Source organism: Myotis nattereri, assembly GCF_964212035.1.
Source record: "Myotis nattereri genome assembly, chromosome: 3".
Classification (NCBI taxonomy): domain Eukaryota; kingdom Metazoa; phylum Chordata; class Mammalia; order Chiroptera; family Vespertilionidae; genus Myotis; species Myotis nattereri.
In genome coordinates this window covers 115,746,029-115,767,761 of record NC_138077.1, presented here as the reverse complement: position 1 = coordinate 115,767,761, position 21,733 = coordinate 115,746,029, and the positions used below count along the sequence as shown (strand labels likewise).

General features: G+C 48.6%; 1 protein-coding gene across 1 annotated transcript in view; it reads right to left on the bottom strand.

The window, feature by feature from the left end:
* The window catches only part of IQSEC1 (IQ motif and Sec7 domain ArfGEF 1), a 184,969-nt gene that overhangs the window by 21,446 nt on the left and 141,790 nt on the right, over positions 1-21,733 (bottom strand). The window contains exons 2-4 of the mRNA XM_081086168.1: positions 13,128-13,416; positions 6,194-7,443; positions 172-333 (exon numbers count right to left, since the gene is read on the bottom strand). Coding sequence (XP_080942294.1) covers positions 172-333; positions 6,194-7,443; positions 13,128-13,416 — 1,701 coding nt within the window. The remainder of the gene's footprint in view (positions 1-171; positions 334-6,193; positions 7,444-13,127; positions 13,417-21,733) is intronic.

Sequence of the window (21,733 nt, the reverse complement as noted above, 5' to 3'; positions counted from 1 at the left end):
TGCCCACATGTATGCCTGGCAAGGTATGTGTGAGATGGTATGGGTGTCTAGGAGCTAGAAAGAGGTAAGGGGAGGGTTCGGTATATGTCCCAGCAGCAGGGCAGGCCTGAGGGTCATGGAGTCTCACAGGAACACGTCCATGCCGGCCCAACCCCCAGTCCCAGAACTCACTCCAGCACATCGCGGTTGAATTGCTTCTGCCTGTTGCCCAGGAACTCGCCAATCATCTGCCGGCTCAGGCCCTTGCGTTGCAACAGGAAGTGGGCTACTCCCACTGGTGTGTCTGGCACAAAGCCACGCTCAATGAGGTACTGGATGCCCTTCTCAGGCTTCCTGGGGGGGTGGGATAAAAGACAGGCTCAGCTGTGGCAGCTCCGGCCCCTCCAGGCTTGCTCTTACCTCTGTGGGCACTCCAAGGCACCCCAGCTGAGACCCTGACTCAGGCACCCTGTCCCATCCCCAACCTGCAACATGGGGGAACCTAGAACTTCCCAGACCCTGCGCCAAGAATGGACAAGACTGGGTCAGCCACAGGAGCATAGCCATGGGTGCTAGAGCAGGGACCCTTCTCAGCTGCCCTGCACTGCCCTAAACCCTGGCCCCATAACCGGCCCCTACCCACCCAGCTTTATGCTCCCCACTGAGTAGAACCTGGTGCCCCATGCTGCACCTCCAGGCAGAGTTGAACAACCCTTGCCCAGCACATGCTAGTCTGCCTTCTACTGTCCTCCATCCACCTACATAGAAAAAACAATCTCTAACACCTGCTGAGCACTTACTCTGTGCATCACTGTCTAAGCCAGTGATGGTGAACCTATAACACGCATGTCAGAGGTGACATGCGAACTCATTTTTTTGGTTGATTTTTCTTTGTTAAATGGCATTTAAATATATAAAATAAATATCAAAAATATAAGTCTTTGTTTTACTATGGTTGCAAATATCAAAAAAATTTCTATATGTGACACGGCACCAGAGTTAAGTTAGGGTTTTTCAAAATGCTGACATGCCGAGCTCAAAAGGTTCACCATCACTGGTCTAAGCACTCTATACCCACTAACTTACTTAATTCTTACACTCCTCCTTGGGGTCAGCACACTTGTTACCTGTGCTGTTTAGGGGCCCAACAACCTTGTTACCTTGCCTTGTTGTAAGAACTTGCTAACGGTCAGTTCCTAGAATGATGCCACAGTAAGCACTGTGAGAGGTTCTTAGGATTAGCCTCAACTTATGAGAGGAAATGGAGGCATGGCACAAGCCCTGCCTGGGCAGTGGATGAGGGCTTCACAGAGGGACTAGGTGTGTACACCTGCACAGGGAGCTGTGGGGCAGAGAAGCCCCCCAGGGGCTTTGCAGTGAGCCCAGGCAGGTCCCTCCTCCCTTTGGGCCTCCATCCTCCTAGTGGTTGCGTAGTATGACATGAGCCTGGCTGAACTCACAAGGAGGTACTGGTGGTCCAAGGAGACAGGGTGAGGAGAGAGGGCCACAAATGTGATTCTTGGAGGGCAGGTGCCCTCCTCTGACACCAAAACCTGTGGAGGACTTGGGGTACACCTGGCACCCATGCCAGCATGGGATAAGTTGAACCACCCACTAACTGGGGGCTGGCCATACCCATGTCCCAGTGGTCAGTATTCTGTTGCCTGGGGGCATGGAGATGGCCAGTATCAACCTGCCTCCTCAATGCACAGCTCCTGGCTGACAGAAGTGTCTTGCAGATACTGGATTTCCACACACAAGCAAAAGTGAACCTCCTGCTGCAAGGTGACCCTGCTATTTTTATCCTGGATGACCACACACCCTGACCTCACCCTCAGGAGCTTGGTGGGGAGCAGCTGCCAGCCAGATGGTTCCTGGCACTAAAGTGGTGACAGAGTAGCCCTGTTCCCTCACCCCTGCCAGGGCCCCCCCACATAACTCATTCTTCCCCATGACTCTGTGGTCTCTGACCAAGAAACCCCCATACTCCAGGCCTCTCCAGCCACTTGGCAAAATGATAGTATGGCCAGGGCGGGAGCTTCCTCACCAATCCACTCCACACTGGCCTCCACAGGACCCCAGCCCATGCCTCCCTCCTTCCCTCAACTTCAAAATGAGGGGTCACCCCAGGTCTGTGTTCCTGCATGGCAATGACTGGAGGGTTGCCCTAGGCCTCCCTGAATCACCCACCCACACCTGGCCTGCCCGGCCCCTTGATGGCTCCAATACAGTGTTCAGGTCTAAGCCTAGCCTGCTGCTGCTCCTGGGGTTGGGGGCTACTCTCCCTTCTCTGCCCTCACCCAGCCCCTCCTGTGTTCATGTGAAATGTCTTGTAGCATCATGGATTTCCGGGGGACGGCATCTTCTACCCTGGAGAAGCTCCAAGTGCAATGGGAGAGGACACACTTCAGGAAGGAGCAGCTGTGCAAGGGGCCCTGGAAACACAGATCCTTCCCAGGTCAAGCACCATGTCTCCCCTCTGTGCCAGACACCACTTGGGACAACAACAGGGAGCAGGGCCAGCCACGACTGCCCAGCCACAACTGCCCAGCACAATGGCAGGCTGCCGCCCACAGTCTGAAGAGCAAAGGAACTGAGTGATGGCCAGAGGATGTGGGGAGGGGCTCCTGCAAGTGAACTAGAGGCCTTCTCTGAGCAGGTGACACTCAGTGACCAAGGTGAGGCAATAGCAAATGTAAAGGCCTTAGGGTGGGAATGAGTTCTGCAGGACTGAGGACCAAGAGGCTGATACAGGGTAGCTGAGAGTAGGGGCTCTGAGGCACAGGGAAAAGAGGGCAGTGTAGGGGTGAGGGTAGACCACACAGTGCTGTGTAGACCACATGAGTAATCTGGTTTTCTTCAGAGTGGGATGAGTGTGGCAGTGACAGGATCTGATGTCCATATTTAAGAAACTCTCACTGGCTGCTCGGTAGGGAGCAAGGCCAGGCCCAAGCTAGGAGACTCCCGTAGGCCTCCAGGCAGTGGTGCACAAGGTGGGGGGACAAAGATGATTTAGGACATAATTTGAGGGTAGAAATGACAATATTTGCTAGTGGGTCCACATGTGAACCCGATGGCCCCAGCTTTTAGGCTGAACCACATGTGGGAGGGACTGGCTCCACCTGGAAGGTCTCATAGTGACAATGCAGGAGAAGACTCGGGACTGACTGCACCTTGACCATGACAGGAGCTCACCAAACAATACAGAGGAAAGGCTGGTGGCAGAAGGGACAGGTAAGGAACTAGGTGGGGTGGGGAAGCCAAGCCAAGCTGAGGGGTTTCAAGGTCAGGATGAATGTGGCTGGCAAAGGGGCCTCTGACAGGTCTTGGAGTGACCTCTCTGGCAGCATACAGCCAATGCGCTGCCTATCTGCCAGTGTTGAGTTACCTGTTGGGACCTTGCTGGCCCTGGGCCACACTGGGCAGGGTAGTAAGGCCCCTCCTGCTTCCAGTGTTCCTCACACCAACTGTTTGCCAACAGCCTAGACCAGGAGTGGGCAAACTTTTTGACTCGAGGGCCACAATGGGTTCTTAAACTGGACTGGAGGGCCGGAACAAAAGCATGGATGGAGTGTTTGTGTGAACTAATATAAATTCAAAGTAAACATCATTACATAAAAGGGTACGGTCTTTTTTTTTTTTTTAGTTTTATTCATTTCAAACGGGCCGGATTCGGCCCGCGGGCTGTAGTTTGCCCACGGCTGGCCTAGACCGACTTCTCCAAATCAACCAGCGCTCTCCCTCCCAGGAGCATGCCCTCACCTCTCCCCACCTTCTTCCCTCACAGTCATGCATCTCCTAAACTCTAAGGGACCTCATAAGGCTTGCAACCAGGGTAGCAATAGGCAGTGGCAGTTCATCCTGGCACACCCCCTGACCCTCTTCCGAAAGCCCCCTTTTCTCTGATTTCGTAGTGTGCCAAAGCAGACTGGCCTAGGCTCATTTCCCCAGCCCCTTCCTGTTACATGTCCCCAGCTTTAATAAACACCCTCTAAACTTCACCTGGACTCTGTTGTGAAATTTTTCCTGCACAAAGTCAAGAAACCACACGCTAATAGAGTGAGAAACAATCTACTGGGTGGTTGAGGGAGACTTTTTTTCTGGCCTCTACCTGTCCACTCAGTTGGGAGTTCCCACATAAGAAAGAACACGGTATCTGCCAGGGACCAGAAAACCCCCAGGTCATCTCAGCCTCCCCCAGGAGGGCACAGGCCTGGGTCTAAGTTGATCCAGGAGCTGGCTGTATCCTGGAGCAGGTGGGACAGACTTTTTGGACAGAGCTCAGGACAGGCTCTGACATGACCTTCCCTGCTGTTTAGCCACAACTCGCACAGGGCCAGGGCTGGTCCTTATGTGCAGCAGACCACAGGCAGGAAACAGCACCCATGGCAGATGTCAGGTGTCCAAGACTCTTAGTTCTGAGCTGAGTGATGACCAATGACCGCCAGACCACTGGCCGACCCCACAGGAATGCAACATTCCCTGTTCCTGTGCTCTGGGACACACCTCTCTGAATCCCCCAGAGAGCACTTCCACTTGCACCAGGGATGGCTCAAAAGTGCCCACAAGACTCCCCCACTCTAGGAGATGAGGAAGCAGGAAAGTTTGGTAAATGTGTGTTAGTAACCACCTGGCAAGCTGGCCATGTCCTCACCCTGGAGGGGTCAGAACCAAGCGCATGTCTGGTAACCCCAAATCCTGGAGGCCCCGTGAAAGGAAATGATGTGAAATCTGAGGTTCAATAACCAGAGCTTTCCAACATCTCCTCCAAGGGAGTGCTCCTTCCCCTTCAGGTTGCTACTTTTGGCAGTGCTTTGAATTTGGCTACTATCAGCAAACCCACAAATGACAAGTGCTGGCAAGGATATAGAGAAAAAGGAACCCTAGTACACTGCTGGTGGGAATGCAGACTGGTGCAGCCATTATGGAAAACAGTATGGAGTTTCCTAAGGAAAAAAAAATATGGACATGCCATTTGACCCAGTGATCCCACTTCTAGGAATATATCCTAAGAAACCCAAAGCACCATTCAGAAAGAATATATGCACCCCTATGTTCATAGAGCACAATTTACAATAGCTAAGATCTGGAAACAGCTCAAGTGACCACCAGTAGATGAGTGGATAAAAAAGCTGTGGTACATTTATACCATAGAATGCTACACAGCAGTGAAAAAGGAGAATCTCTTACCCCTTGAAACAGCATGGAGAGACCTGGAGAGTATCATGCTAAGTTAAATAAGTCAGCTAGAGAAAGACAAGTATCACATGATTGCACTCATATGTGGAATCTAAGTAACAAAATAAACTGATGAACCGAGTGGATCCAGAGGTGTGGAAGCATGAAGCAAAGTGGGGAATCTCAGAGGGAAGGCGGGGGAGGGTGGGTGAGTAGGAGGTAATCAACCAAAAACCTTGTATACATATATGCATAACCCATGAACACAGACAATAGGGTGCTGAAGGCCTGGGGTGGGGAGCAGGGGCGGGCTGAAGGGGATCAATGGGGAAAAAAGGGGGACAGATGTAATACTTTAAACAGTAAAGATTTATTTAAAAATAAATGTAAGAACTAAAAACAAACAAAAAAGAATAATAGCCTGCTTTAAATGCCAGTCTCTGTCCTTTGTTCTGCTCTCATGACTGCCCCTATACCACCTTTCCAGAACTCATGGCGGGTGGCGGCCCCTCAATAGACCCTGCTCACACACCTCCCAAAGGGCTTCACGCTGGCTGAGACTTCTGCCAGCACAGGTTTATCTGTGTCCTCCCTTCCCTGACACGAGCCTCCAAGTCCAGGCTGCACACAGACTGCATCACGCTCTTGCTCAGATCACCCAGAGAAAAATATCCAAACTCTGGAGCCTGCTGCTCACAGCTAGGCATGGCATTACACATTGCATCAACCCTTGCACATGTTTCCTGAGCATCTGCTGTGCACTGGTCACTGTTCTAGGTGTTGACAGGGCCCCAAACTCTTTAGAGAAGCCCCTTGTTCTTCCCTGCTCAGCCTGTTAGTGTCTGCTCTCCCCACAAACCTGTTCACCAGGCTCCCATCTCCCTGCCCAACAGCACTGGCCCTCCCAGGCACTGTTACAGAGCCACCCCACTGGTGCTCAAGGAGACACTTGGGCATGAGAGGAAGGCCCTTGCCAAGGTCCCTGGGGTGTTAATGCCCCACCCTCCTCTTCCTTGCAGGGCTGGCAGGCACTCACTTGTTGAAGAGGTTGAGACCGATGCGATAGTGCCTCTTACGGATGACATCGTTGCTGAAGGCAGGTGAATCCCAGCTGTTGCGGGTCTCCTTGTGGTAGGTCTGCTTGCTGAGCGTCTGCTCCCGCAGGCTGTCGCGGGATGACGACTCAGAGCTGCAGTTGATGGTGTCATTGGAATTGGAAGTGCTGTTGACGCTGTCGTTGTCCCCATCTGAGTAGTCTGACTCAGATTTGCTCTGCCTGTTGGCTGAGCCATTGATGGCCAGGTGGCTATCGAGGGGCCTGGAAGGCCGGGCTCGCAACTCTGGCTCCTCCCGGGGCAGGCCCTTAGGGGGGCCACAGTGGGGGCCCGGTTTGGGGCTGCCCTGCTGCCCACTGAGGCTGCGCTCATAGGCACTCTTCCTCTTGAGGGAGCCACGTTCCGAGCGGTCGCTGAGGTCCACTGAGCTGTCGCTGGGAGGCTCGATGGTGAGCAGTGGGAGGTGCTCCACCCGCAGCCGTTGCTCCTGCTGCTCAAGCGATGGTGTGCTCTGGCAGCTTGTGTCTGTGTCTCCCTTGTCATCCTTGTGAGCCAGGGCCCAGTAGTCCTGGGCGGCACCCCCAGCCCGCAGTTGCAGGTCTAACTCAGTACTGGATGACCGGTGCCCCGCCTGGGAGAGGGGCAGAGGCGGTGACAATTCCTCCTCATCAATATACAGGGTGACGTCACTGTACGAGGCTGTCATCTCATCCAGTTTGTGGTGGTCCACAGTGTGCAGGGCTGCCTGGGGCTCAGTGTCCCGGGCTCGCCCTGTGTCAGGGACTGGCGTTTCCTCAGCATGAAGGCTGCGGCAGTTGAGGGCATCGTCGATGGATTCGGCCAGGGATTTCACTTGCCGGGAGAAGGCATCCTCCAGCTCAGTGATGGCATCTGCGAAATCACTGGATGGGGCTGAAGACTTGAGGGATGGTGGCTCACCGAAGTCACTGCCCTCAGATGGCACCAGGGCCCCTAGCTGAGAGCCGTCATCGGTCACTGAGACCTGCTTCCCTTCAAAGTAGGAGCTGTGCATCTTCTCAGGCCCCTCAAAGGAGAACTGCATCCTCATGTTGGACAGCACAATCCGGCGGGACATACGGTTCTCTGACATGGAGCTGCGCAGGCGTTCAAAGTTCTTGTTCATCTGGTACTGGCGGAAGGCTGTCTGGATGGTGCGGGCTGCATGGCGGGTCACGAGGCGGCCCCCATACTTCCGTTCTAGCATCTCCACCTGGAGGGAGAAGCAGAGGAGAGTGGAGACATTCCCAAGTGCTGGAGTAGCACATTTCCTACCAGCAGTCATTCCCTCCCCAGCCCATAGCGGCCCCATCTGGGAAGGCTTTAGCACATCCCAAAGCTGCTTAAAAGAACCACTGGTGCATGCTGATGTGCAAAATCTGGGTTCTAAGGTTAAATAAGATGGAGAAACACCATGTTAAAGCATGTTCCCTGTAGGACTTCTCAGAACCTTTAAAAAGTGGTGATTTCCCACACTTCTTTAGCCACAGAAGCCTTGGCCCTTGCGCATCTTTTGGTATGCAGATTAACACAACTTTGGAAATGTTAGAAGAGAGGAAGGCAGCACCTCCAGAGAGAAGGAACCAGAGGCATGGGCAAATTAAAAGACCTGCCAGCCCTGGCCAGTGTTTTTCAATGGTTAGAGCATCGGCCTGCACACTGAAGGGTTGTGGGTTTAATTCCTGGTCAAGGGCAGGTTTGATCCCCAACCCAGTCGGGGTACATGTGGAGTGCAACCGATTGATGTGTCTTTCTCAAACTGATGTTTCTCTCTCCCTCTCCCTCCCCTTCACTCTTCTAAAAATCAGTGGAAAAAAATATCCTCAGGTGAGGATTAACAAACTAACAAATGACCTGCCAAAGATCTTGGCGAGGTTCTGGACACTGAGCATAGGCTTAGGCTTCCAGCCTTGCTTCCTTTCTGTGGCACTGACAGTGCGCTCTTGCTGGCCTGGAGGAATCACTAAATTTTAGGGAGGCCTGAGAGAATCGCCAAGCTTAGGAAGTTTCTAGGCCAGATGCCAGGGTTCTAACCCTGGCCCTGCTCAGAAATGTGTTGATCACTCAATGAAACTGAGGCAAGTGTCCAGCACATGCCAAGTTCAGGGACACTTGGGGCTAAAAGACCCTGAAATATATTCCTGGAAGGTGTTGACAAATTAAGAGGTTCCCAAGTCCCCTCACTATACAGACAAGGAAACTGAGGCCCAGAGAAGAGACGCTCTCACTCTTTGGAACCACAGGCCCTGACAGTCCTTTCTCCTTGAGTTAGGAGATGGGGCAGTGCTGCAGGCAGGTGAGAGGGACTGGGACTTCCTGAAGTCCTGAAACTCATGCCAGTCCACTTGTGACCTAGGACAGCTCTGAGGGCTGCTCTGAGCCTTGATACTGAGTGAGAAACAGATGTATACCTGGAGCTAGAGCCTGCTCAGTGGGAATGCAAGAGACGGAACTGGCTTCTCCCAGGGAGCCAGGAAAAGCAGCATCTGCTGTGGAGCCAAGAGAACTCTCAAATCCTCGAGAACAATCCACAGTGCTCAGGGAGGCAAAGCAGTGCACCCTGCTCACCTAGGTTCCACCTGCCTACTCGATGTGGGCACTACACCAAAACTGGTAACACAGAGACAGGTCACTACTCTCAAGAAGCAAACAGTTGACTAGGATTAAAAATGGCAGCAGAGTAAGTGAATGCTGCATGGACATGCTCCCAGGAACAAACTGGAGTTAAGACTAAAATACAGAAAAACTTCCTGAACAATCAACTGAAGACTCCTAGGAGAGAACCTGATATCCGAGGACCAAAAGTGGAGACCCCATAGAGACTGCTAGGAGGGGTGGAGGCGTGAAAGGGCTGACCAGGTGCCCACAGACAGCAACTAAAGTTCCGGAGAGATATATCAGTTGTGGGGCCTCTGGGATTTAATCCCCTAGCTGGGCTTCCCAGCAGAAAGCACCAGAACGGAGAAGGGTACCCACATAATATCTGGGTGTGAAAAGCAGGGTTGCTGTCTGCTAGGGAGTGACAGCTAAAAATTCAGGCACCCTCTAAAGGGACAATGCACAAAATTCCCTGTGGAGCCACCCACCTTGTGCTCTGGTGGAGGGAGGGCGGAGTAGTCTGGGCTGTGTGAGCAGAAGCCAGGATTGGGGGGACTCAGGAGATAGAGCTAAGAAGGCAGACACCCTAAGTTTCCTGTGCTGATCCATTCCCTCACCCAGTGGAAGACATCTTTCCCACACAGACATTTGCCTTGCCTGGAGGGAAGACAGTTGACTCACCCTACTCAAAAACAATTTGCCCTAAGGCACTGTAATCAAAACAGTCTGGTACTGACACAAGAACAGGCATATAGATCAATGGAACAGAACAGAGAACCCAGAAATTGACCCAAGCCGTTATGCTCAATTAATATTTGACAATGGAAGCAAGAGTATACAATGGAGTTAAGAGAGTCTCTTCAATAAATGGTGTTGGAAAAATTGGACAGATACATGCAAAAAAAAAAAAAGAAAGAAAAGAAAATAGACCACCAATTACACATACACAAGAATAAACTCAAAATGGATAAAAGAGCCCTAACCGGTTTGGCTCAGCGGATAGAGCATCGGCCTGCGGACTGAAGGGTCCCAGGTTTGATTCCAGTCAAGGGCATGCACCCGGGTTGCAGTCACATCCCTAGTAGGGGGCGTGCAAGGGGCAGCTGAATCGATGGTTCTCTCTCATCAATGTTTCTAACTCTCTATTCCCCTCCCTTCCTCTCTGTAAAAAATCAATAAAATATATTTAAAAAATGGATAAAAGACTTAAATGTAAATGGTGAAACCACAAAAATCCTAGAAAAAACCACAGGCAGCAAAATTTCAGACATCTCTTGTAGCAATATGTTTATAGATACATCTCCTAGGGCAAAGGAAACTAAGGAGAAAACAAACAAATGAGACTACAGCTAAATTAAAAGCTTCTGCAGAGCAAAAGAAACCATCAACAAAATAAAAAGAAAGCCCACTGTATGGGAAAACATATTTGACAATGATACATCTGACAAAGGGTTAATATCCAAAATATATAAGGAACTCATACAATTTAACAAAAGGAAGACAAACAATGGGCAAAGGGACCTAAACAGAGACTTATCCAAAGAGGACACACAGAAGAGACATATGAAAAAATGCTCAAAGTCACTAATCATCTGAGAGACGCAAATCAAAATGACAATGCGGTATCACCTCACACCTGTCAGAATGGCTACCATCAACAAATCAACAAATGACAAGTGCTGGCAAAGATGTGGAGAAAAGAGAACCCTAGTACACTGCTGGTGGGAAAGCAGACTGGTGCAATCATTATGGAAAACACTATGGAGTTTCCACAAAAAATGGAACTGCCATTTGACCCAGTGATCCCACTTCTAGGAATATATCCTAAGAAACCCAAAGCACCAATCAGAAAGAATATATGCACCCCTATGTTCACAGCAGCACCATTTACAATAGCTACGATCTGGAAACAGCTCAAGTGCCCATCAGAAGATGAGTGGGTAAAAAAAGCTGTGGTACATTTATACCATGGAATACTATGCAGCAGTAAAAAAGGAGAATTTCTTCCCCTTGAAACAGCATGGAGAGACCTGGAGAGTATCATGCTAAGTGAAATAAGCCAGTCAGTGAAAGATAAGTATTCCATGATCACACTCATATGTGGAATCTAAGTAACAAAATAAACTGATGAACAGAGTGGATCCAGAGGTGTGGCAGACTGGCATGGCCATGGCATACTCAGCCCCACATTGGGCGCCTTATGTGCCATGCCAGCTCAGCAACCCTGAGAGGGGGTGGTGAAGGATTGAGAAAAGACAGACAAGAGAATGAAAGCTGGGTCTGGGTGGGACACTGTCCTCTCTGATGGAGAGCTTCTCTGATGGAGAGCTTCTCTGATGGAGAGCTAGCGCCACAGACTACAAGCCATGTCTTTATTTAATAGCCAAATTCCACAAGGCACAGTAAGGGAGTGGTCAAGATGTTTACAACATTCTTGTTTCGATCCTACTCAATTACCTGCACCTGAACTCTATCAAGCCCACATCACTCAGACACGTGGGACCACATGAAGTTCAAGCTTACAACTATAGCTGTTGGCTATAATTGTGCTGGGAGGGCTCTGCCCTCCAAGCTGGGACTTGCACGTGGCCATGAGAGGACTGTGCCCTCTCATTAGTCCGAGGCTTGAACCTGTCCAAACACTGTAGCTGCACCCCACACAGAGGTGTGGAAGCATGGAGCAAAGTGGGAAATCTCAGAGAGAAGGCGGGAGGTTGGGTGGGTGGGTGGGAGGTAATCAACTAAAGACCTTGTATACATATATGCATAACTCATGGTCATAGACAATTGGGTGCTGAAGGCCTGGGGCAGGGGAGGGGGAGAGGGGGGGCTAGAAGGGGTTAATGGGAGGGAAAGCGGGACATATGTAATACTTCCAACAATAAAGAATTATTAAATTGTATATCATCAGTCAGCAGTGACTGACATGGTACTTAACATGTTAATTAAAAAAAGAAAAAGCGAAGAGTTACCCTGGCTGGTATGGCTCAGTTGGTTGAGCATCGTCCCATATAACAAAAGGTTGTGGGTTTGATCCCTGGTTGGGGGCATGTAGGAGGCAGCTAATGGATGTTCTGCTCTCACATCAATGTTTCTATTTCTCTCTCCCTCTCCTTTCCTCTCTCTTTAAAAATCAATACAAATTAAAAAAAAAAAAAGAATCAAAGAGTCTGTCATGGAGAATAGACAGAGAGGCATAGATGTCACTAAAATAAAGCCAAACAGATGCTGGTGTCACGGGAGAGGGTTGCTCAGAGCCACTGTGGGGCTGAGGAAAATGGCTCATAGCCTCACACAACCAAGTGTGGGTACTGGTCCCCCACTTGCCGGTTGGTAGTCTGTTCACCTCTCTGGAAAGTAAGAGCCTGCCCAGCTCCATGAGCCACCCTCCTCAGTGATGCCAGCTCCCCCAAACACGGGACACACTAGCTCTCTGGGGTCCATAGGAGAGGGGGCGGCAGGCTGAGCAGAGCGGCTATCTTAGCAGAACAGGGGAGGGGAATGGGTGGGTGGGTAGGGGGTGTGTATGACTCAAACTGACTTTTCAAAGCCTGGCCAGTCCCAGAGTCAGCCAGGGTAGGTCTGCTTTTTTCCCTCACCCTGAAGGTGACTTCACACCCACATTCTGTACGCAGAGGTTATTTGGGTTTTGAGTGCAGCCCTGTAAGTCCACTGGGCCAATAAAGGGCAAGCCCTCTCTTCTCCACCCTCCCAGGCCTGAGGTCCTGGGCCTCTTACACTAGCCTTCAGGGGTGGGAGTAGGGGCCATGATGCCAGAGCCACCAGCTCAGGCCCAGAGCTGACGCCAGGGCCTATTTTCTCCTGCCGACTTGGGATCTCACAAACCAAGCAGCAACCCTGTTTGCCTGAGACAGGCTCCCCAAATCTGGAGTTGCAGGGGAGGGAGCGAAGAGGGACTTCAGGAAGACAGACATGGGCTCTGTGTTTTGTCATCAAAGCCCTTCTCAGTTCCTCCTACCTGGCCTCCCCCAGAACACACACATTAACCCAGGCCTGCTCTTACTTGCCTCTAAGACTCACCGTGGCCATTCTGAAATCCCTCTCAGCCAGAACCGACCCAAGGCCTGGTCTGGAAGTTCAATGGGATACAGGGAGGAGATCCAGTCAGTGTATGGTCACCTGACATTCACAATGACGTCCAGTCCGCAGATACTCACAAGGACACACACTTCTCAGAGGAGGCTCAAAGACATAGCGATAAGAAGCCAACCCCAGCTGGGTCTCTCCCATCAAGCCTGCTGCCCATTCCCAAGTGGCCAAGAGACAGGGCCCACCTACCTGCTTGTCCTGCAGGTCCGAGGAGAGCTCATAGCTCTCAGAGAGGGAACGTGAGCGCTTGATGGCCTCCTCCTCGGCCTGCTTGCGCAGGATGGAGGTCGAGTGTTGCAGCTTGGGCCTCCGTGTGCGCTGTCCCAGTGGCCCTGAGTACAGCCCATAGGCACCCACAGATGTGTGCTCGTAATGGTCCGGGCTCAGGCTGGAGCCAGGTGCTAAGGGGTCCTGGTGATAGGCTGAGGGACTGTCCAATGATGTGCAGGTCTCACTGCTGGGGGCCTCGCCCTCCACACTGTAGAAGAGAGAGGAGACAGACCTCCAGTGAGCAGGAAACCAGAATCCAGGCATTTCGGGGCATCAGGAGGTAGGAGGGAGTAATGTCCAAGAGGCAGCCTAACCACATTGCAGTGGGACTCCACACCCCTAGTCTTCCTACTTCCCCTCACCCTCCTACAGTCGACCACCCTGTACAGCCAGAGGGACCCTGCCAAGACTCTCTGCTCCACATCTTTCTGAGGCTCACCTCCCTCAGGGTTAATTTTCTCTGTAAAACTTATCACCTTCTAACATCTAACACTTTACTGATTTTGCTTACTGTCCATCTCCTACACAAAAATGTCAATTTGTGAGGACAGATGTTTAGCCCATTGATACACCTAAAGCAGGGCCTATACACAGTAGGTGCTCAGTAAGATTTACTTACTGACTGAATGGACCCTGTCACTTCTTCTCCCTCACTCCTGCCATCTGCATTAAGTAAACCCCTGATTTTGTAGTTTTGGTTTTTTTTTAAAAAAAACAGTAATTAATAAAAGTGACTCTTTATTGCACCTACTCAGGGATCATAAAGTACCCCCAGTACTTCAGAATATGCCTTTATTTGAAGGTAGGGTCTATAAGAGATAATTAAGTTAAAATGAGGTCATTACAGTCCTAATTCAATATGACTGGAATCCTTATGAGAGATACTAGAACACAGACACACACACAGGGATGACCATGTAAGGACATGGCGAGAAAGTAGCCCTCTATATGTCAAGGAGAGAGGCCTCAGAGAAAGGAGCCCTGTGACACCTTGATCTCAGACTCTCAGCCTCAGAAACTGTGAGGAATAAACATCTGTTGTTAGAGCCTGTGGCACTTGTTCTGATGCAGGGACTTGCCCGAGTTTACACCGATAGTGAATAGGATTAAGGCCCAAGTTGGTGGGACTCCCAAGACCAGGTGCTCCCTTCCACCTCCTGCCCCTCATCCCCAGGGCACATATATATTCTCCCAAAGTTCCAAGCACCAGGGCTGATGAGGGGAATGGTTGACTTCATCCCAAACTCATGAACTCAGCTGATGGACACTGGTTACCACTGCAGACTGCTCTTCAGCATAGGACACGGAGCAAAGGGAGAAATTTATACAAGATATTTCTAACACAGCTTCTGGTACCCCTCTAGTCATGCCTTTCCATTTGCCTGTCCCTGTAGAGTATCACTCAACCTTTACAAAACCCTGGGGCCAGGGCAGGGTCTCTTTGGGGCCCAGTACTTCAGAGAAGGGATACGGGCCCTTCCCAGGCTACTGTCCTTCCTCAATACTCCCATCTGCAGACTAATGGGAAAGCCTTGCATTCAAGAGCCTCGGGGTCAACTGGTTTAGCCCCCTTCCATTGCCTCTACTTGTCACAGGGATTGGCAGGGCCATACTGCCAAGTGTAGAATGTGAGAATGTTCACTGACTCCTAGGTGAGACTCGAAGTAGGGGTTTGGGAAGGGGACCCTGGAACAGAGAGGGCCAAGACAAAGGCAGCAGACCAATGCAGTCTATTCCAATTCTGCCCTGAGCCAGGTCTGGGTGGCCAACTCATAATACAAATAGACTTCCACTCCACCAACTGGCCTTGCTTCCAGGAACATGCAGTGGCTGTCCTGTGACAAAGGACATCCTATTCTGCTCCCCAGAGGCTAAAGTGTGACTAGAGGTCCTTCTCTGGGGAAGAGCCCTGGGCTAGAAGTTAAAAGACTAGGGGCTTTGCCTTGATCTGGCTGTGAACCAGGGTGGGTCAGTTCTCATTTCAAGGGCTAGATGCCTTTGAGGGATCAGAGGAATGAAAGGGATGGGGACACACAGAACTTAAAATGCTAGTATTGTTTTTACTAGGGCAGTAAGGGGGCTCTGTAATAAATATAACCTAAAGTAACCTCACAGGGTGATCTGATCATAAATTCCTAACAGGGCAGGTCATGGTGGGTAGTCATGCCCCAGACCTATAAAAGACTTATCTTTTCCTTAAGCAAAGCCCTGTACAAAATGCCTTTTTCAGAGCCCTCAGAAGTAATCATCCTCAAGGAAGCACATAATTTTAACTATACTGTACTTTGTTTTCTCTCAACTTCATGTAAGCTTCCTCTATTCCCTCCTTAATTCCAAATGTATAAAAGACACTGCAAAACTGTTATTCTCTGAGCATTTGAGATCTTACTTCCCAGCATGTCTTTAGTTTGGCTCAAATAAACACAAAAATTCTCTACAGGTTTGGACATTTCTTATATCAACATTTACTTGGTGTAGTAATGCAGGATTCTGAAGAAGCCCACCCAGGACCACCCTGCAGACACATAACTGGGGTACCCCATGCTAGGTACCAGCAAGGGCCCATTGTGCCCCACTGGCTCCCTGCGTCACATTGGGTACACTTGGATGAGTTTTCTTTTGAAATCCTGGACCTCCCTGTTTTAGGCAGCTGATCCTGAATTTATCCGAGCTATTCTTAGAAAATTCTTGAGGTAGAAAAGAGTTGAGATAATCCAGGGAAAGTAGAGTAAAATGGGTTTGCTGCTTTTAATTTTAGGTGTTTTTTTGTTTGTTTGTTTTGTTTTTAAATTTGATTGCTTACTGAGAATCTGAACAAAATCTTTCCTGGTTAAATGAGAGAATGAACTCTAGTTAGCTCCAAAAAAGAAAGGACACTTCATTCCCCAACCTGAATCTCAGGTATTCTTAGGTGACTATGAATCTTTGTGGAATTGCCTGAGGAAATATTTTCTCCAGGGTGTAAAGCAGTCATTCCATAGAGAGATTCGCCATATCTGGCTCATCCAAAGAAGGGCACACATAAAGGCTGATTTTCCCTAGAAGTTTGTTTAGACTCTAAAGATCTCAAAGGAAAACTAACTGGGAAATTGTGCCTCAGAGGCCAACAAGTCCCACAACTGTCAGCCTACCATTAATACTTCCGCAGGATCCTTTGTTACTTCAAATCTTTGTTACTTTTCAGGCACAATTAGAAAAAGCTGGCTGTAAAATTAGGCAGAATGAATGGAAAACATTTAATTGGTCTCTCAAAGCTTCAAAAAGAGGATTTAGATAAATGGATGGGGACACACAGAACTTATGATGTACTTTAGGTGGCAATCCAATTATTTGAGGTATTAAAAATGCCTGTCCTGCCCTAGTGGCATTGGCTCAGTGGTTGAGCATTGATCTATGAACCAGGAGGTCACAGTTCAATTCCCAGTCAGGCCACAAGCCTGAGTTGTGGGCTCCATCCCCAGTGTGGGGCAAGCAGGAGGCAGCCAATCAATGATTCTCTTTCATCATTGATGTTTCTATCTCCCTCTCCCTTCCTCTCTGAAATAAAATATATATATGTTATAAATAAATAGATAAATAAATAAATATGCCTATCCTTATTTTAAAAGGGGGAAGGTCATTGGAACTTGACTTGTCAAGGACAGATACAAATTTTGTGTCTTCTTATCCCAACTGCCAAAACAAAATATGGATCCAACTGTTCTTTTATAAGCTAGTTTTTCTCATGGCTAGAAAGTCTCTTTGTCTATGTGTTTCTATATATTTATATTGTAAATGTGAGGCAACTTTTTACCTCTGAAGAATATTGTTAAAATTAAGCATATTGATGTTAATTGATTTTGAAGGCAAGTGTTTGTAATGCCTGGGTATTCTAAAATTCTCAGAAATAGAGAAACTAACCCAAAAGCTTTTCAAGTTCATGTGGTCTAAAATTACTCTTTTTTTTTTTTTTTTTAAATATATTTTATTGATTTTTTACAGAGAGGAAGGGAGAGAGATAGAGAGTCAGAAACATCGATGAGAGAGAAACATCGACCAGCCGCCTCCTGCACATCCCCCACCGGGGATGTGCCCGCAACCCAGGTACATGCCCTTGACCGGAATCGAACCTGGGACCCCTCAGTCCACAGGCCGACGCTCTATCCACTGAGCCAAACCGGTTTCGGCTAAAATTACTCTTTAGTAAATAAACTTTGTTGGTTTAAGTAGAACAGAAATGTCTTTCAGGTTATTGTCATTAAAGATTTGTTCTTTTGTTGTTTCTTTAATGTTAAATTGCATTAATGTAAATAAGTGGTAAAAAATGAATAACCAGGCCTGGCCTGTGTGGCTCAGAGGTTGAGTGTCGACCTATGAACTAAGAGGTCATGGTTTGATTCCTGGTCAGGTCATATGCCCCAGCTGTGGGCTCAATCCCCAGTGTGGAGCATGAAGAAGGCAGCTGATCAATGATTCTCTCTCATCATTGATGTTTCCATCTCTCTCTCCCCCTCCCTTCCTCTCTGAAATCAATAAAAATATGTTTTTTTTTAAAAAGAGAAAAGAAAAGAAAATGCCAAGTAGGTTACCATTTCTCACAGGGAGCTCCCAGGAGACAATGACTTTAAAGATCACCAACTGCCACCTGGAGATTTTGTTTATTGGAAAGAACATAAAATAAAAGACACTTTTCAATCTCATCGGAAGGGACCTTATTGGGCACCTCACCAGGAAGGGACATCAACCCCTGTGTCTCTGACACTTGCCTCCACCTATAAGGGACACCAAAGACTCCTCTAGGTTGAGAAGCACCTGACTTCAGAGGTGGACAGCTATCCAAAGACATCTACAAGGTCTGCATACCAACGAAGTGATGTTGAACTCAGAATCCATTTCCATTGTTTTTGTCTGCTAATAATAGTCATCATAATATTATAGTTATTCTTTGGATTTTTTTCTATATAGTCCAACTCCTTATGATTACTGAACATGTATAACTATTAATACTCTTTTCATGGCTTATGTGAATGTTATACTAGATGCAAAATACAAAAAGTGAGACAGAGGCAAAATGTGAATCATGCTAGCTCATAGGACAGAAATGATCCAGAGAGTTTTTCACAATGAAGGCCCAAAAGGCCTCACTGCCTTCCATTTACCTGCCCTTCCCTTTTGCAAAATTTGGCCTCAACTCACATCCTATGGTTATGGTACTGCCTCTTCCCCAGTGGCCCACCTTTGCAACAAAACAACATTGATATTGAGACTTCCTAAGAGAAAACCTTCCTCACATTGTGATACCATACTATCCGACCAAAAGGTTGGTCATCAATACAACCTCTGGACTGTTTTATAACCAAAAGGGGGAACTGTGAACAAAAAAAGGGGTTTTATGGAAAGTAGCCTCACAGGGTGATCTGATCATAAATTCCTACCTGGGCAGATCATGGTAGGTAGTCATGTCCCAGGCATATAACTTTTCCAGTAAAAGGTTTATTTTTGCCATAAGCAAGCCTCATCCATTGTTTCTGTGCATCTAGATTAACACACCTTTGAAATAAATGGTAACACCCTTAAGAGAGCATATAATCTTCACTACTCTGTAATTCAATCCCCACCTTGCTTTCTCCCACCTCCATGTAATCTTCCTTTGTTCCCTCATTTAACTTCAAATGTATAAAAGAAACTTCAAAATTGTCATTCTCCAGAGCATTTGAAATCTTGCTTTCTGGCATGTCATCAGCTTGGCTCAAATAAACTTTTACAAAAATTCTCTACAGGTTTGGATATTTCTTACGTTCACAGTTCTGATAAAGCTTCAAACAGTGCCTCACAATAAGCAGTGTGTGGAAGAGTGAAGGTGTCCCCATGTCAGACCCACAGGCGGTTAATGCCAACTTACAGATGAGCAGATAGTCTCCACTGGAAAAGCCCAGCTGGCTGTGTGGCCGAAAGCCGCATACTCCTTCCACCATCCTGCCTTCTGAGAGCAGCCTGTGAACACCTCACCAGGATTTTCCCATGCTGGCAATGCTTGGTTAGGGCTCTGCTCATGTGGGTTTAAAATATTCTGGCCTGAGTTTGCAGAAACAGGAGAGAGGGAGGTTTCTGTGCATCCCCAGAGGCAGATGCCCCACGTGCCATCTCAGTCATTCCGAGCTGTCTGTGGCTGTCAGGGAGTGCGGCAGGCCTGGGCCTTTGCCACTCTGCCTGATGCTCTGGGAGGAGGAGCAGTGCTCATCTCTCATGTAGGTGATGGATTTGATCCTTACCCTAGCCCTTGCTGACCTGGCCTTAAAACGAGTGTGAGCAGGCAAAACAGGGTATTCTCCCTAACGCCAGGGAGGGGAGTGTCTGTAGGCCCGTCTGTGGTTTGGGGCACAGGGAGTTAAGAAAAGAGAAACAGTTGAGGGTCACTGAACTAAGGGCTGTACCTTGCCTTATAGTGATCAAGGGCATGGCTGCCCAAATGGCAACCTGGATTTCTAGGCAGGACATCAGCATGGTTTACCACCCTGGAGGGAGGACTGGGTCCAGCAGGAGGGGCACTCTTTAGGTCTGATAGGAATGGAGTTGGTTGGGGAGTGAAGAACTTTCTGGAGCTATGACAGCTCAGGATTCCTGCTCTGTGCATTACCTGCCCTTCTAAATACCTTGGGCCCGCAGGTTCCAGAACATGCTAGGTAGAAGGGGCCGGGCCTCCATTCAAGGCCAAGAAAAGGGGTCTGATAGTCACCCACAGCCTTTCCCTTCACGATGTCAACTCCAGCTTCCTCTCCTCTATCAGCCCTACCTTCCAAACATACCCAGGCTCTGCCCACTCCTCAGTAGGTGGTGCAGGCCACCAGCAAGGTTTCCTGGATTATCACACAGCCTCCTTACTCTTCTCCCTGCTTCTCTTCTCCCCCACAGAAGTCAGAGCAATCCTGATAAAACATAAACCAGATCAAGTGCCTCCTAGGCTCCCCATCACACTTAGAAGACACTGTCCTTGACATGTCCTTCAAGGCATGTCATCTTGGCTCCTCTTCTCCTTGCTCATTCTATTCCAGCCTCACTAACTTCCTCTCTTCTCAAAAGAGTGAGGCATACTCTTGCCTCAGGGCCTTTACATGGCCTACTCCTTCTGCTTGGAATACTCTTCCCATATCTCTGCATGGACCTCACCCTCACCTCTTTTAGGTCCTGACTCAATGCTACCTTCTGAAGGAGGCCCACCCTACTCACTTAGTTTAAAACCTCCCCTCCCTCCCCTCAGCACTTCTAATCCTTACTCTGCTTTTCCTCTCTCCATGACGATCATCACCTTGGAACACACTGTATAATGTATTCATTATATTTTTTTGGTTTGTTGTCTGTCTCCTACATCAGTACATAAGCTCTATAAGGACAAGGGTAAATTTGTTTGTTTTGCTTACCGATACTCCCAAAGTGCCAACACATGTGTTCAGTAAACGCTTGCTGAAGGAGTGAAGGCACTTCCCCACGCCTGCTGTGTACTGGGTTCTGAAACATTTTTTCTTACATCATCCCCACTCAACATACATGTGCTGCAAACCTATCTTGTGATCTTTCTCCATCACCACACAGTGACACAGCGACCTGAGCCAGAGTCCTGGATGCCATGACTTCAGTCCCTCCCTACAGCCAACCCTTACCCCTGCCCCATTCAATCTGTCACCAATTCCTGCAGAATCTATGTGAGTGGTGTTCCCTTGAGTTGTGCAATGTGGCAGCCCTTCCATGTCCCTAAAATCAAAACCAACCTCAAACTATCCTGATAAGAAAAGAAATGGTGAGGCCATCCTACTATAACCACCATGGTGCCACAACCAACACTGTCCTCCAATAAAATGAGTGGACAAAAGTGAACACATCATTAGTGGAGATATGAAGCTTAACAGTTTGTATTGAGCCAGAGAACATCACTTCTTATTGTTCCCAATAAGAAGCTACACAATATTAAATGTTAGAAGAGTCTTTTCTTAATCTGGCTAACAGAAAGATAAATTTTTTTAAGTGAAAATGCCCAGTGTTGACACGTATGTGCAACAACAGGCACTCTCAAAAGTAGGTAGAACTTTTTCAGAGTAGTAGTTAGAAATAATTATCAAATTAAATCATGTGGATGCTTGACTGGCTGAACCAATATATTTTATTTATAGTAGCACCCTAAAACTCAAGGATCTAAGGCTTAGATTCTAAGCCCTTGTCCTGATTAGTACTCAACTCTAATCCCAGTTCTTTCCTGGGTGAGGAGAAAGTGTCAAATGTCAGCAGAATAGTCATCTTCTCACTCCCCACAGCAAGATCCCCACAGCAGATTGCCCCAGGGACAAAACTCTTTGCTTTTGACCTGAGTACACAGGTAGGACTTTGGGGTCAGGGAATTGCCAGGCCCACCTCCACCCTCACCCCCACTCCCACCCCTCTGCTCCCACTACTGCCTCCTCCCTCCTGAGCCTCCAGGCCCAAGGAACCATGCCTTGAACACCACTCCACAGTTATTCCCACGTGGAGTTCAGTGTCTCAGCACACAGGTCAGC